Raw genomic sequence first — 15,647 nt, 5'->3', positions numbered from 1 at the left:
GGTTGGAGAAAAATGAAGGTGATGAAAAAGAAGAAAAGGAAGCATCTGGTGGTATGAATTGGGACCTAAAATGTTTGGTTCTTCTTTGGATATGTTTTATTACTTTCACAAATTTCTTCATGCTTGGCCTCAGAATCTCAATGTTAACAAGTATGAGCACATGATGTTGCTGGAATTGCTCAAGAATGGAGGATGTATGGTGTTTGTGCACCTGTGATTGTGATGATGATAGAAATAAGATGGATAGGTCTCTATGTTAACCATTTAATTTCAGCCCTTGGATTTATTTTTACCATGTGTCATGCATCTATGCATTGAAAAGGAGTAAATGGAGCAAGGCTAAATGGAGCAAAGATGAACTCCAGATGGACATGTTGAGACATCATCCATCACATCAGAGGCATACACAACAGAATAGAATAAAACTCAGCCTCACAAATAAAAAATCAAGAGAAATAAACTCCACAGAGAGAAATAAATTCTCATAAGTATATAACATTAATCAGCCCATGGAGAAATAAACTCCCGCATAGAATGCATCAGAGAAAAAATAAATTTCTCAAATCATCAGGATGTCAGAACTCTTGATAGGACATCGGTTTATCAGAACTCACAGACCCGCATGCATTAATTCATCAACCTCATACTAGCAATATATAAACATGCATTATCAGGCTAGTCAACAGTATTCCCCCTCAATAGTAGATCAGAAGAAAAAAAATTATGCTCCCCCTCAGACAAAACTTCTTTAAGAACATGCATAATAATCTGCCATACCAATCGAGCTACTCCCCCTCAATTCCAGAAGTCATGCATATATAACATGTTATAACAAAATATATATATATATGATCAGAACATTAGCATATATAATCCCCCTTTTTAGCCATAAAATCTGACAAACTTCAAGCCTAAGAAGTATAATTAAAGTACCGAGGTAGCAAAATAACAGAGTGCAGAATAAAAGTATCAGGACATGAGTAGCATGACATAGCATTGCAGAAAATAAGAGTGCAAATATTACAGACCCAACACGTAAAGTGCTAAATAAATCCAGGGCATAGCCCATAAAAGAAAAGAAAATACATGATCGAAATAAGGTGGAAAAAAAAATCAAGCCTCAGCTTCAGATTCATCCTCCTGATCATCATTTCCATCTTCATCATCAGTATTTCCAGCTCCTCATTAGTACTGCCATCCTCTGTATTCCCAGGAGCTTCCTCATCTTTATTGCCTATGGCATCATTATTTAATTCAGCCATCTCTTCAACATGTTCTTTAGTAATTATAGACTGGATTAGGTTATACACATGCAGCTTCCTTTCAACGCTGGACTTGATGGTTTCTTCCAAGGTTTTGGACATCTCTTGAAGCTCTGCAAGAATTCCTTCTTTAGAAGTAGAAATGGCAGCTTCCTGTTCAGATGTTACAGCAATGTCTGTGACATGTGTATCTGTAAATAACTTCGGATGGAGAGATATAGGAGATTTCCTCTTCCTCACCACATCAGTACTTACCAAGATGCATGGGTGTTGGTTTAAGATGACACCACAAATGATGGAAGGAAATGATATGGGCATCTTTATGGAAAAGGTTTGAGCATGTTTCAGGGTTTGCTCATAGACGTAAGCACCAAAATTGAATTTCCCTTTAGTACCAACAATATAGATGAATTTACCTAGACCAGTTGCAATGGTAGAGGTATGATTAGTAGACACACAGTTTGCAGCTCCTATCCTATGAAGTAGAGCGTATTTGACATTGAGCTTGCTTGAGACCAGCTTACCCTTGATGTGCCATTGCGTAACCTGACCTGATGTGATCTCCTTGCACACAGTGTTGTCAGTTACTTCTACCTCCGTATACTCATCCTCACTTCTGCCTAAGAATCTATTTATGACAATTGGAGAGAAATCCACACATTTCCCTCGAACAAAGACCTTCCTATATTCCTTGTTGAGAGGACTATCACAGTCCTTAGGAATGTAGACAATAAATTCCTTAATCATCATCTCATAGCTGTGACCAAAACCACTGACACTTCTTCTTATCCCAGTTTCATCAACAAGCTCCATAACTTATTTGCATTCCAGGGTGTAACAACCCGATTTTCGCTAGATTTATTTTTGTTAATTATTATGTGTGTGTGTGTATATATATATATATATATATATATATATACTTATGTGTGATTATTTGTCTTTGTATGTATTTTATTCAGGATTAGTGGATTTTGGCTTAAGGAGAGTATATTAGTCATTTTAGACTTAGGGGCATTTTGGTCATTTGGTGAGTAAGGATAAAATACTCTTTTGGTTACGAGAATTATTTTTAGTGTTTTAAGTGGGAATCACTATATTATTAAGTTACTAGTAAAGTGAGGTAATTAATTAAGAGCCAGTAACTATTCGTTATTTTATCCGTTAAGTGGGTAGAAACTTTGTGAATTAGTTAGTGCAGACTTTAAGCCTATTAAGACATTTGAGAGTTCAGCCCATTTGTGTAGAGCCTATATAAACTCTAGTCTTTAGAGAAATTAGGCCAGAGACTCATTCACTCATTTTCACAAAACTTTGGAGAGGGGTAGAGAGAGAAAGAGCAAGAACAAGGGTTGGAGAGAAGAACTTGAAGGGCAAGAGGAGGGTAGAGATTCAACGAGAAAAAATGAAGCTAAGGCTAGGATTGTGCTCAATTGAGGTAAGGGGGATAATGTTCATTCATAATTTAAGCTAGAATCTCCTTTTCCACTTAATTTCATAAGCACTTATTTTGTGATTTGAGATTTTTGTGGATTTAAAGGATGAATTTTGTGTACCCACTTTGATACTAAGTTTATGTATGTGAAATTGATGCTAAACATGTTGTTGTTGAATTTGCATGTTTGAATTGTGGTTATATCAAACTTTGTTGATTTTTGCTCAAATTGGTGTAAAATGATGTTGTGGTTATAATTGTTGATGAATTCATTATTAAACGATATTGTTGTTGTTGTGAGATGTTGTTGTTGTTGATTTATGCCATGGAAATTCATAACAATGAAGTTGAGTAGTTGTTGAGAGTTTTTGTGAAAAATGGATTGAATTGATAAATTGCGTTGGAATGGTGTTTGATTTCAAATTTGATTGCCTTTTTAAGTACATAAGCGTATAAACAAGCTTTGGGGACGAATTTGGGTGTTGGGGAATCAAAATTGAAAATTTTGGGTGAAAAATGGTGTGAACCCATAAGAGTTCATCCGGAACAAGGGACTGTTCACTTGAGCGAGCTCCAAGCGAGTACTCTCTGGAGGAACTTCGCTTGAGCGAGCTCGAAGCGAGTGCTCACTGGAGTTCGATCGCTTGAAGCGAACGTGCTCAGTGACAACATTCCTTGTTTGATGTTCCGGGCATCCATGGTCGATCCGGATGGTCCTAAACTGATTATTTTGATGTAATTAAATGTGTTTAAGCTCTCTAAACCTTTAGTAACATCAATTGAGTTAGATTATACTTGGTTTTGTAAATCGTATCATTACGTTTTGAAAATAGTTCAAGAATATGAATTTTTCGAAAACTCAATTTCTCAAGGGAAAAGTGTACGACTAAGGTTGTCTAGTATTGTTATGAGTTGTAAAAATGTGTTGGATGGGATTCATGGACTTTAACTTGGTTTTGGCCTGAAAACTTGAATTTCTTTGAAAAGCGGTAAAATGATGTGAACTTGGCAAAACTTTGGAATTTAAGTGATTTGGCCTATGAGACGTTGATGTATACACTAATGCACTCATATGTGATTTGTGTAAGACTCGCGTAAAATACTCCTTGTATCACTCTCATCCATATGTCCAGCGTTCAGGCCAAGTTGAAAGCCCAATTTTAGCCAAGCTTATACATATACAAGCTTAATTTAGAGAGGAACCCCTAGTTTTCCCCCATTGTGTTTGTGAAGTCGTTGTTGAGTGTCTGAGAAGGTGGGAAGTTCTCAATTTTCCACTTGTTTCCGCCGTTGTTCCTCTACCATTTTTCAAATCTCGTTCGTCTTTTGTGTTTCTAATCATGTCTATCCTCGTTGATCATGTTTCTAAGCTAACTAATTTTTTTGCGGTTTTTTCACGTTGCTTTACTAATATTTGTTTCTCTATGTTTCATACATATAATAAACATTTTTTGGCTAAAGATCAGAGGTAAATGTTTACTTATTACTATGTTTGTAGTGTTGATTCGCTCCAACCTTTTAAAGATGATCTTTTAACTAATTTTTTCCTTTTCTTTGTATTTGTTTATGTGTATGTTTGTTAGTTATTACTTGGAAAGACGAAAGATAGATGCTCAAGCAAGCAATGAAGCAATAAATATGAAAAATGATAAGTAATTTTTATTCTTTGCACATGTGTGTCTGTTTTTAGTTTGATTCTTTGCATATATTGTGTATGTTTTGAGTTAACATGAGTAATGTCTGTATTCTGAATATGTATATACCTCTAATTGTGTTTTTCTGTAAAATTAGTTGTGAAGGGCATAACTGGAGCTGGAGCTATGGAGGGCATAATTGGAGCTAGACCTGGAGCTATGGAGGGTGTAATTGCAGCCTGTAATTTCTAATGCCTTGTTAAAATGATTTTAAAACTAGAGTATGCTTTCTGAACATGATTTTGAATAAATTTGGGGCTTAAATATGAAAATAGTCCCTGCAAATATCTGACATTTTGGTTTTAGTCCCTGTAAAAATATTTTTTTGGTTTTAGTCCCTGCAAATATAAAAAATTTGGTTTTGGTCTTTGGTATTTTGTTTTAATCCTTGTAAAATTGATTCATATTGGATTTGGTCCTTGTAATATGTAGAATATTTGATTTTAGTCCCTCAAAACGAGGACTAAAATGAATATTATAGGGACCATTTTCAATATGAAATGATTTTACAAGGATTAAAACAAAATATCAAGGACCAAAACCAAATATTCTATATTTGCAGGGACTAAAACCAAAAAAATATTTTTATATGGACTAAAACCAAAAAAATATTTTTATATGGACTAAAACCAAAACGCCAGATATTTGCAAGGACCATTTCCATATTTAAGCCTAAATTTGGTTTATATGTAATTCGGTGTATATAAAATTTGCTTCGTAATCTTGTTACTTATGATGAACATGTACATTGGTTTCTCTTGTATGATTTATAATGTTGTGATTGTACTCATTTTTAGTTAAATGTCATTTCAATATATGTATTAACATCTATACTTGTTTGTATGTTTTTGTTTATTCACTTAATGTTACTTATAAGTAAATGTGTTGAACACGTATGATTCGTATGTATGTTGAATTTGATTTGATTATGGTGCAATGCAATTGTTGAAACTGAAGCAGTCGATGCTCTCTTGCCAAGTGATGCTTGTAGGAAGGAAATTTCTAGATTTGTTATTGTTTCTAATATGCCATTTAGAGTAGCTGAGCATGATAGCTTCAAGTGCTTATGTAAGCAATTGCAGCCCCATTTGAATATCTCTTCTAGAAGATTAGTGGCTAGGTATTGTTTTAAAATGTATCGAGATGAAAATTTCAGATCAAAACTTATTCTAACTCTGACTGTAGTAGGATAGCACTTAGTACCTATCGATTGACTTCTATTCAAAACTTTACCTACACTTCCCAAACTGCCCACTTCATTGTTAAAGATATTTTGGTCATACCAACTTCTACAATAGCTTTAGAGAGCATTTTCAACAAGAGAGTCAGGATATTGGATACTTATAAAAGTTCCTTTAGTCTGAGAGTTGTAGAAGCTTTGATAGGCTCTCGAAACTGGTTGAAGCCAACGTAAGAGTTTGAGGTCAATGATGATGTTGTTTCAAGTGTCTTAAATTTCTTTCCCTATAATTTTTTATTTGTTATAGGTATTTAATGATGGTATTATTCAATGATGGTATTTAATATTTTTTTAGTTTTGGTTTGATGACGAAAATAAATCAAGGATCGACCATTGGCATTTGGTGTTGGGAAGCAGTTTTAGGTGTTATGCCAACAACCATTTAGTTATGATTGAGCAAAATTATAATTATGTTTAGTAAGTAGATTAGAACTTACTCTTATGTCTTTTAAATTTTGGTATGGTTGATTATTATAATTATGTTATAATCAATTCATATGCAGTTTGAATCCTTTTATGGAGTCACATATGACTCGTAGCACACAGCATGTGCCTCTCTTTATTTTAGATTCATTTTGAAATGAATTCTAATTGCTTGCCTGTCTCCATGGTAAATCTGGACTAATTGTGATGTCCTTTCTGCTGGTTGCTTGGTTGTACAATGTATATTGTTTTCCCTAGCATGTTGCATAAGTAGTTGTTTGATTATGTAGCTTAGAATTGGTGATGAGTTTGTTTTTTCTTTTATTTGTTAGGTGTTTGCAATGGGAAATATTGAGGAATAGAAAATTAGTAAAAGCTGAAAAGACATTCTTTATATGAAAAAATGGTGAGCTATATTTCTAGTTGCTAGGTGCTATTCTGATTTGCATATAAAAAACTTTAATTTTTTTTTTAGACGCAACTCAAGTTTCATCGTATTGAAGCATCGACAAGCTGCTGATTTCATTTTAATATCTGAATGTTTAATTTTAATATTTGGATGATTGTAATTTAATACTTAATACTTGTGACTTAAAACTTATTGGTTGTGTTGTTGTAGTTTGTGATGTATTTTGAACTGATGCAAGCATATTACAATAGTATTAATGGCCTTGGACCCAAACGGTGTTCTAAAATTATTACAGAATGGCCTTAGATCAGTGACATCAGTTTTATATTGAAAATTACTTTTATTTTAGCCTATGATATTTGATTAGCCCTCAAACGATTATGAATGGGCTTAAAATTAATCTCAACTTAGGATAAATTTTCAAATTATTATGAATCTAAACAAGAATTTATTTGTTCAGTGAAATGTAAAAATTAATGATAGGATTTCAAGCTGGCCCTTTTTCTGAATTAACATATTGAACCCACCCTGATTATCCGCCTAAACTGATTAAACCGAAACCAACTAAATTGATACATATTTTGGGCTAAATTGGTCTTAGGTATTGCAATCGTAGGTTAGTGCGGTTTCAGGTTTTGGGACCGAGTGTGACCTAAACCGAACGATATCCAGCCGTGGCTTTAGGGTCGTTAGCCTTGAGGGTGGATTTGATTGTCGATCCCTTTTGTAGAGGGTGAGGAAACGAAGAGAGGGTGGGGCAACATAGAAGAAAGGGTTAGAAGATATAGTGAAAATTCATTTTTCTTTGCTGATATTCATTTGAGGAAGAAGAAGATGAAGAAATGATAAAATCCTAATTTCAATTTCCCCCTTTCAATTTTTATTAATTTAAAATTAAAGAAATTAATATAAATTCATTTATAAAATGTTTGAAAAATAATTAAATACCACGTGTACAAACAATCACATGGGAAAATAGCGTCAAATCATGGAGATGAGGTGAAGAATATTTTTAAAACAATTTTTTTTGCAAGGGTATATTTCAATTTTTTTTTTTTTTGCAATGACCAAAACCTAAACACCCTATATTTCGGTGACCTTTTGCGTAGTTTATCCTAAATTTATAGAAACTAAAAACAAAATTTTAAAGGGGCTAATTTTAAAATAATAGTAAATTTATGTTATTTTATTTTTATTATTACTTGATTTTTATTTACTAAATAAATATAACTTTAGTCAAAATACATGTGTTTAATGTTTAGTCATAACATTTATGTTTTAACTTTATATATATTTTTTAACAATGTTTAGTCAAAAACATACGTAACCATTTAATGTTTAGTCAAAATACATATGTAAATATTTAATGTTTAGTCAAAATACATATGTTTTTCCTATATATTTACTTATCTATTTATTTATTAAACAAACAAAATTTTCATCAATATATATATGTGTGTGTGTATATATATATATATATAAATTCATGAAAGCTCACACATCAAACCGCAAAATGTTAGTCAAATGCTATGTCCATCTCTTTCTTGCTCTGATAACTTCTCTATGTAATGCTTCAAAAGATGTCATGATTCAAGAAAATCAAACCATTCATATCAATGAGTTGGCCAATAGCATTAAAATCTTTATTGATTTGCCTCTAAATTTAAAATCGATACATTTTGACTGTCGTCCCGGGGGATTGGGAAAGTTTGTAATACATCAAAGAAAAAGTCTTGAGTTGGTTGTTCATGATTATGAATTTGTGGCATGTAAAGTAACTTTGGGTCATTTACAAGCGATTTTCAAACCAGACTTTGACCAAAATGGCAAAGTTCAACCCGGTTTTTGGATAATAAACATCGATGGTTTTTTCCATACTTTTGACCATATCCATTATATAAGAAAGGCTTCTTGGTTTCCAACAAAAAAATTAGGGAAATAAAGGCTAATTGGGACTAATCTCAATAATTTGATGCGAATATTATTCATATAATAATTTATTTATAATATTTATTATTCGAATAGTCGTATTAGTAAGTGGATCCCCTTATCCTACTTTTTTCTTGTTCATTGCTTTGTTTTCTCTTTTATTTTTTTATTTTCTTAGGGGAGGTAAAAGTGAGGAAGTTGTTGAGTTTGATTCTAGCAGAGATCAAATGATCCACAATATATTTAACTAATTGATGGAGTTGGGAGTAGGTGAGGTAGAATTTTTTGATGACATAGATGACTTGACGAGACGAAAGTTTTTCCACAATAGATTGGAGTAAACATGTGAGAATTGTTGTGGTTTCCATCGCTAGACGAAGATGTTTTTATTGAGGGATAATATGGACCGAATCCTAAGTAGGGACTGATTAGAATCATGCCCTAATAGAATGAGGATGGTGGAGCGGTTAGTGAGGAGGAAAATATGAGAATGGATATGAGAGAGAAGCTTGGGGATGACTTAATCTACCCCAGTATCATGCAAAATGGTTTCTTCATTTTTACTTTGGTAGAATGATGGTAAATTTGGAAGATATGATGATGGAGAGGAAGATTTTGGTTGATGTGGTGGTGAGAAAACGATTGGGTTGCATATGGTTGGTGAGGAAGAGTTCGACTAATGTAGTGGTGAGAAGAAGATGATTTATCATTTTATAGGGGAGGATAAGGGGTAATTTGGGTTGGTTCTGATAACTGGAACTATTACTAATAATTTACGAAATTTTAAGGCAGTTGATTGTTAGATAAATTGGTCGTATTTTAAGAAAATGATTGTTAGTTGAAGACTCAACGCATTTTAACCATTAAACCCATACAATTAAGAAGATTGTGAATTTAACCAAAGTTAATAATAAAATTAAGAAGATTATGAATTTAACGGGTGCTAACTAATTTGTTTTATAGTATATTACTATCAGTTCTACAATAAAGTATTAATACACGTTAAAAAAAATGATGAGTAAATAGGTATATACCCTCTGAAATTGTAAAATCTTGCAATTACCCCCTATGAAATTTGAGAAAAGGGAAAAACCTCCATGAAATTGTCAACATTAGTCAATTTGCACCCTCCGTTAACCTCCTCCGGTAGTTAACATGATGTGGTCGTTGACTGCCTACGTGACACTGCACGTGGTCTGACATATCATGCCACATCATAAGGGATATTTGCCTTTTTTCATTTTTTTTTAAATTTGAATTTTTTAACGGTTATGAGCAAATATCCTCTCTAAAATTTTATACTTATATGCAAAATGTCCCCTAAAATTGATAATAATCAAGCAAATTGGTCCCTCTGACACAATTTTTATTGTGCTTTCTTGAAAGATTTTTCTTTTATAGACACACATATATTTGCCATTAAAAAAAATTCATGCAATTTGAGGTAATTCTTGAATAGAAAATGAATTCATTCTTCCTATTTTTCATATCCATCACTTCTTAGATGGTAAAGAACACTCGCAACAAATACCAACTTTCTCAAACTCAAAGCTCTTCCGTCCATAATAATCTCTAATATCAACTTCGGATCTTATAACAAATTATTAGATGCTTACGCATATTTGAGAGAACAACAAATTGACATGCTGAATTGTTATGCTAACATATCACTATTCGCTACTCATGTGTGTTTTAGTAGGTGTTAACTATTTTTTTTTTTGTCAGGTAGCCTAGTGGCTAGAATTCACCTTATAAGGTGAATAAGTGAGGTGTTCGGGGTTCGAACTCCGGCCCCTACGTATAATAATGCATTGTCCTACCAACTGAGCTATGCTCACAGGACAATGGGTGTTAACTATGTTATAATGGTATTTGTGTGTTCTGTTCTGGTTGTATATGTTGCGCAGAGGGGTAACCGACATAAATTAAAATATTTCAGAGGGATGATTGACTATAAGTGACAAATTTCAGGGGATATTTTGCCTGTTAATTCCTATCATGTTTACTTAGTTTTCCTGTCATGAGTTAATTTGTCACAATGGAAACACTAATTTATCATGTAATCATTGTCTCATAATATAAGCATTAATTTGTCATGTGTTAAAGTACCTTAGTACCTTAAAGTATCATGAACATTATCAGAAAGCATTGTCATGGCAAAGAGTTGTGTACAATTCATGTTATTAATAAATTACACTTTTATATGATGGGGGTGAAAGAAGTTATTGTCGCGCTGATTCAATAAAACTAGAAGTATGCAACACTCTCCATGAAGCGGTGGATATGAAAAATATGAAGAATGAATTTATCTTCTATTCAAGAACTACATCATATTGCTTGAGTTTTTCTTTATTGCAAATATATGTGTGTTTTTATATAAAAGAAAAATCTCGTAAGAGAGTGCAAGAAAATTTGTTTGTCACAAGGACCAATTTGCTTGATTACTATCAATTTCATGAGGTATTTTGCATATAAGTATAAAATTTGAGAGGTATATTTGCTCATAACCGTTTTAAAAAATTTCTAATTTTTTTCTTCAAAAAAGAAATAAAAAAAAAGCAAATACCTCATACGTCGTGACATGACATGTCAGACCACGTAACAGTGTCACGTATGTAGTCAACGACCACATCATGTTGATTAACAGATGGGGAAAATTGGCTAACATTTGACAATTTCATTAAATTTTTATATTTTCTCAAATTTCAAAAGGTAATTACAAGATTTTACAATTTGAGAAGGTATTTGTCTATTTCATCAAAGAGGAAGAGAAATCTTAGCAACACACATTTTAACATATTCTTTCGATTAATTAAAATTTACATGAGACCTACAAAATTTATTTGAAGACTCATATAATTTGATGGAACCCATGTAAATTTTAATCCATAAAAGAAAAATTAAGTTGAAAAATGTTTGTTGTTAGATTAAATGATGGAATATTAGTAGAAGTAAGTTGATTTCCACAACATTTCATACCACTTACTAGGAAAGGATCCAACAAGAACAATTCCACGTAAGCCAAACAACTTTCACACGCGTAACAAAACTCACACCGTACTTCCACTCTTCTAGACCCTTCTTCCGTGGGACCCAAAACTCAAACACAATCCCAACCATCCATTCCATCTCACTCTTAATCCAACCACTATAACAAACTTGGCGTGTTACAATTACTACTTCTCTTCTCTCTCATTCATTCGGATCTACAACACAAACTGTTCCTGTTCTTGTTGTTTGAACTACTAGGGTTTGTTTTGTTTCGATCTGTACAAGGATAAGATGTTTGGAAGAGCACCGAAGAAAAGTGATAGTACGAGGTACTATGAAATCTTAGGTGTATCTAAGACAGCTTCTCAGGATGATTTGAAGAAAGCTTATAAAAAAGCTGCTATTAAGAATCATCCTGATAAGGGTGGTGATCCCGAGAAGGTTTGTTTTCTTTTAATTTCATAATTTTTATTTATTGTTTATGTTGATTTGATTCATTATTGTTATGTGTTTTGACTATTTGATTTCTTGATTTTGAATTCTTTGATTTGATGTTTTATGTATATATTAGAAAGTTTTGGTGATTGATTTAGGGTTAGGTTTTGTAGAAAATTTTCAGGTGTTGTTTGTGCGTCTTTGGTAAATGTGAGTTTAAGGAGAAATAGTTTATGTTTGGATATGATTATGGACAATAAAATTGAGTGTAAAAATCATGTTTTTTGGATGAAGAAGCTGCAAATCATAGCTTCAAGATAGAATCAATGCTAGAGGCAAAATAAATTCTAGTCGAGAACCACCAAACATTGGAAAATCAATGTTGTCTTCAGAATCCTAACACGCACTTGAGATTTTCTCTTTTCAATTTGTGTTGTTGGGAAATTTGATTGCATTGTATAATAGTGAGATTGCAAAACCAATTGAGGTCAGGTTTATGTGTTTCTATTGAATTTTAATTTATATTTTTGTGGATGTGTAGTTCAAAGAGCTAGCGCAAGCTTATGAGGTTCTGAGCGATCCTGAGAAGCGTGAGATATATGACACGTATGGTGAGGATGCTCTTAAGGAAGGAATGGGTGGTGGAGGTGGTGGTGGCCATGACCCATTTGACATCTTCTCGTCTTTCTTTGGTAATAATTCCTGTTTTTTGTTATTTGGATCAATCTTTCCTTAATCAATTGTTGTATGGTTCTTAAAGGAGTTTTGGCTTGTATGACCAGGTGGTGGAGGTGGTGGTAGTAGCCGAGGACGGAGGCAGAGACGTGGAGAAGATGTGGTTCATCCTCTCAAGGTCTCTTTGGAGGACCTTTACCTTGGGACATCTAAGAAGCTTTCTCTCTCGAGAAATGTCTTGTGCTCAAAATGCAGTGGGTAGGTATCATAAGCGTTTTGGTTTTGAATATTTTGATCAATTTTAATGTGTGAGTTTCTTCATTTTTTCCAGTGAATTTTTTATGGATAAAATGATAAACAATCATTTTTATCCCGGAATGTGTGAGGCATTCTCACTATAGTCCTATAATGTATCAAAACACATCCCAAATGTCTTTTTGTTTGTAAACTCATTCAGTGACTGGGTTTTAATAGTTTTGTTGAGCCGAAACTGTAGGGCAGTGATTAAAATGAGAGAGGCCTTGAGTGGGAATACCCAATTCCGTAGATACATTATCATATATAGATAGATAGATATTGAAGCTCTTTACCCAACAGCAACAAGAAGATCAGAACTTGAAGGTGCCGCCACACCCTTTTCACCAAAGGGTTTTGCTTTGGTATCTCAGATTCTATCTTTGTCTTTCTTCTCTTTTTCTTTTTTCTTTTCGTCCCTTCAAATGGAATTAGGTTTTTTTTTTTTTTTTTTTTTCCATAGTGACAGATCTTTCTAAATTTACGCTTGATGTGAGCCTTACACTCATCTGATTTTCAATTGTTATAGTTATGTACACTTCTATTTTTCATGGTTTTCTAGTTTTTTCTTTTCTTTTCTTTCCAGTGTCCAAGTATTTTTTTTTTGCACTGATTTTGTTTTGGACGGGGAAACACTTGTATGTTGTTTTCTTGTTGAAGATTCAGTGCTTACAGAAAAAGCTTGATTATAGCTACTTCTTGTTTCTGATTAATATGTTTTCCTTCACAAAGAAGGATCTCTGTTTTCAGAAATATGGTAGATTTGTGTAATTGGGCAGCGGCCAGACAACCGTAGAGATGGAATCCACAGATGCTGAGTTTTTGTCTCACCATTCTACTAATTCCATCTCACATTTTCTTATGTTTTAATTTCTTATATATGTTATCCAAAATTTAACCAACTGAACACACATTTGATGACCAAATTACTGACAAAATACACATTTAGGTCTGTTTTTAAGTTCGATACATTCAAATTTGAAGGACTACGTTTACAGCGCATCACACATTTAAGGATCAAAATGACTGTTTAGTGTTTACCCAATTTTTTATTATGCTCTGTTTGAAACTCTTTCTTTGAAGATGGTGTTTGGTACACAATTAAATCTAACAATCTAGTTCAATTATAAGCAAGATTTTTTTTGGTTGGATAAATGTTTCTCAATTCAGTGACACCATTGCTTACATTAGTTGCTATTTGTAATTATGTACAGCAAAGGTTCTAAATCTGGGGCTTCCATGAAATGTGCTGGTTGTCAAGGAACTGGTATGAAGGTTTCTATTAGACACCTTGGTCCATCAATGATTCAGCAAATGCAGCATCCTTGCAATGAATGTAAGGGTACCGGTGAAACTATCAATGATAAAGACCGCTGTCCGCAGTGCAAGGGAGAAAAGGTTGTGCAAGAGAAGAAAGTACTTGAAGTTCATGTCGAGAAAGGAATGCAGAACAGTCAGAAGATTACATTCCCTGGTGAAGCTGATGAAGCAGTACGTTGAAAACCTCAGTAATATTGACATTGAATTTTAAAAATCATATAGAATTTATAATGACTTTTGAGTTATTTGTGTTTTGCAGCCAGACACAGTTACTGGGGATATCGTATTTGTGCTTCAGCAGAAAGAACATCCCAAGTTCAAAAGAAAGAGTGAAGACCTTTTTGTAGAGCACACACTGTCTCTTACCGAGGCTTTGTGTGGTTTCCAATTTGTGCTTACTCACTTGGATGGTCGCCAACTTCTTATCAAATCAAACCCCGGAGAAGTTGTCAAGCCTGGTATGTAAATGATTCCCATCTAGCATGTTACCCTTAGTTTTGCTTTCTGATTAAAATATCAGTTTTCAGCGCTCTTAAAATGCGGATAGTGTTGTCGAATAGCCAGCTGTAGCAACACTATAGCAATGTAGCATAGTGAAATTCAAACAAATGGCTATTTTCTTCAATGCTCAATTGACAACACATGGATTGTTAAAAGATTTGTAATTTTTGGTGGTTATACATGCAGATTCATACAAGGCTATTAACGACGAGGGAATGCCGATGTACCAGAGGCCATTTATGAAGGGCAAGCTTTACATTCACTTCACCGTGGAATTCCCCGACACCCTAAGTCTTGATCAGGTGAAAGGTTTGGAGGCTGTTCTTCCAGCTAAACCTTCATCACAGTTGACAGACATGGAGATCGACGAGTGTGAGGAAACTACACTTCATGATGTCAATATGGAAGAGGAGAATAGGAGGAAACAACAGCAACAACAACAGGAAGCATATGATGAGGATGATGATATGCCTGGTGGGGCACAGAGAGTACAATGCGCCCAGCAGTAGAATCAGAAAAAATGATGGTGATGAAATGATAATGATAATGTTACTGTTTTTTAACCATTGTGTGGACAGAACCTATGTAGTTTGGTTCAATGGTCTTGAGAGTGTGAACACTTTACTGCTTTCTATATTTATTATCGATGGGATAACTTCCATTCTGACATCCAAAATACTTATGTTTTGGTATTTTTGAAACATCTATATCTTGGCTTTTGAGATATTATAGCTCATTTTCCCATAATGCTCCTTTATGATGATGAAAGAACTAATAAAAATTATGGACAAAGGAAAAGAAAAAAAAAATTAACATGCACAATTTTTGCTACAAGGATTTCAATTGTAAAGACTGGTATTTTTATTTCCCTCAACCTTTTTCAGTTCAAGATCAAAAACGGGTCAGTCTGTTTAATGAAAAAGAAAGATTTGACATATAAAGCTTCTGATGTGTTGAACTTGGTTTTTAATTTATGGGTCATTTTAGCTTGGTGGCAAACTTACAGTACAATTTAAGCCCTTGAGTTTCAATGTTGATAACA

The 15,647-nt window shown here is 33.5% G+C and overlaps 2 protein-coding genes and 1 pseudogene across 2 annotated transcripts; 2 read left to right on the top strand and 1 right to left on the bottom strand.

The window, feature by feature from the left end:
- Positions 1–1,043: 1,043 nt before the first annotated feature.
- Positions 1,044–2,075, bottom strand: LOC112420830 (uncharacterized). Its single transcript, XM_024780541.1, has one exon. The coding sequence runs from the start codon at positions 2,073–2,075 to the stop codon at positions 1,044–1,046; it is 1,032 nt and encodes a 343-aa protein (XP_024636309.1).
- Positions 2,076–11,570: 9,495 nt separating this feature from the next.
- On the top strand, positions 11,571–15,341 carry LOC11444505 (dnaJ protein homolog). Its single transcript, XM_003605932.4, has 6 exons — positions 11,571–11,821; positions 12,357–12,507; positions 12,598–12,748; positions 13,999–14,275; positions 14,364–14,562; positions 14,792–15,341. The coding sequence occupies exons 1-6, from the start codon at positions 11,672–11,674 to the stop codon at positions 15,112–15,114; spliced, it is 1,251 nt and encodes a 416-aa protein (XP_003605980.1). The 5' UTR covers positions 11,571–11,671; the 3' UTR covers positions 15,115–15,341.
- On the top strand, positions 13,487–13,641 carry LOC112421543 (uncharacterized; annotated as a pseudogene).
- Positions 15,342–15,647: the final 306 nt, after the last annotated feature.

Source organism: Medicago truncatula, chromosome 4 (assembly GCF_003473485.1).
Source record: "Medicago truncatula cultivar Jemalong A17 chromosome 4, MtrunA17r5.0-ANR, whole genome shotgun sequence".
NCBI classification, from domain to species: domain Eukaryota; kingdom Viridiplantae; phylum Streptophyta; class Magnoliopsida; order Fabales; family Fabaceae; genus Medicago; species Medicago truncatula.
The sequence above is the reverse complement of the archived record's forward strand: the minus strand, read 5'-3'. Positions and strand labels throughout refer to the sequence as shown.

What these genes read in the sequence shown, in the direction of transcription:
- LOC112420830 (XM_024780541.1), bottom strand. Translation starts at nt 2,075, where the DNA reads ATGGAGCTTGTTGATGAAACTGGGATAAGAAGAAGTGTCAGTGGTTTT.
- LOC11444505 (XM_003605932.4), top strand. Translation starts at nt 11,672, where the DNA reads ATGTTTGGAAGAGCACCGAAGAAAAGTGATAGTACGAGGTACTATGAA. An exon ending in AGGGTGGTGATCCCGAGAAG is followed by an intron (nt 11,822 to 12,356) that starts GTTTGTTTTCTT and finishes GTGGATGTGTAG; the next exon opens with TTCAAAGAGCTAGCGCAAGC. An exon ending in CATCTTCTCGTCTTTCTTTG is followed by an intron (nt 12,508 to 12,597) that starts GTAATAATTCCT and finishes TTGTATGACCAG; the next exon opens with GTGGTGGAGGTGGTGGTAGT.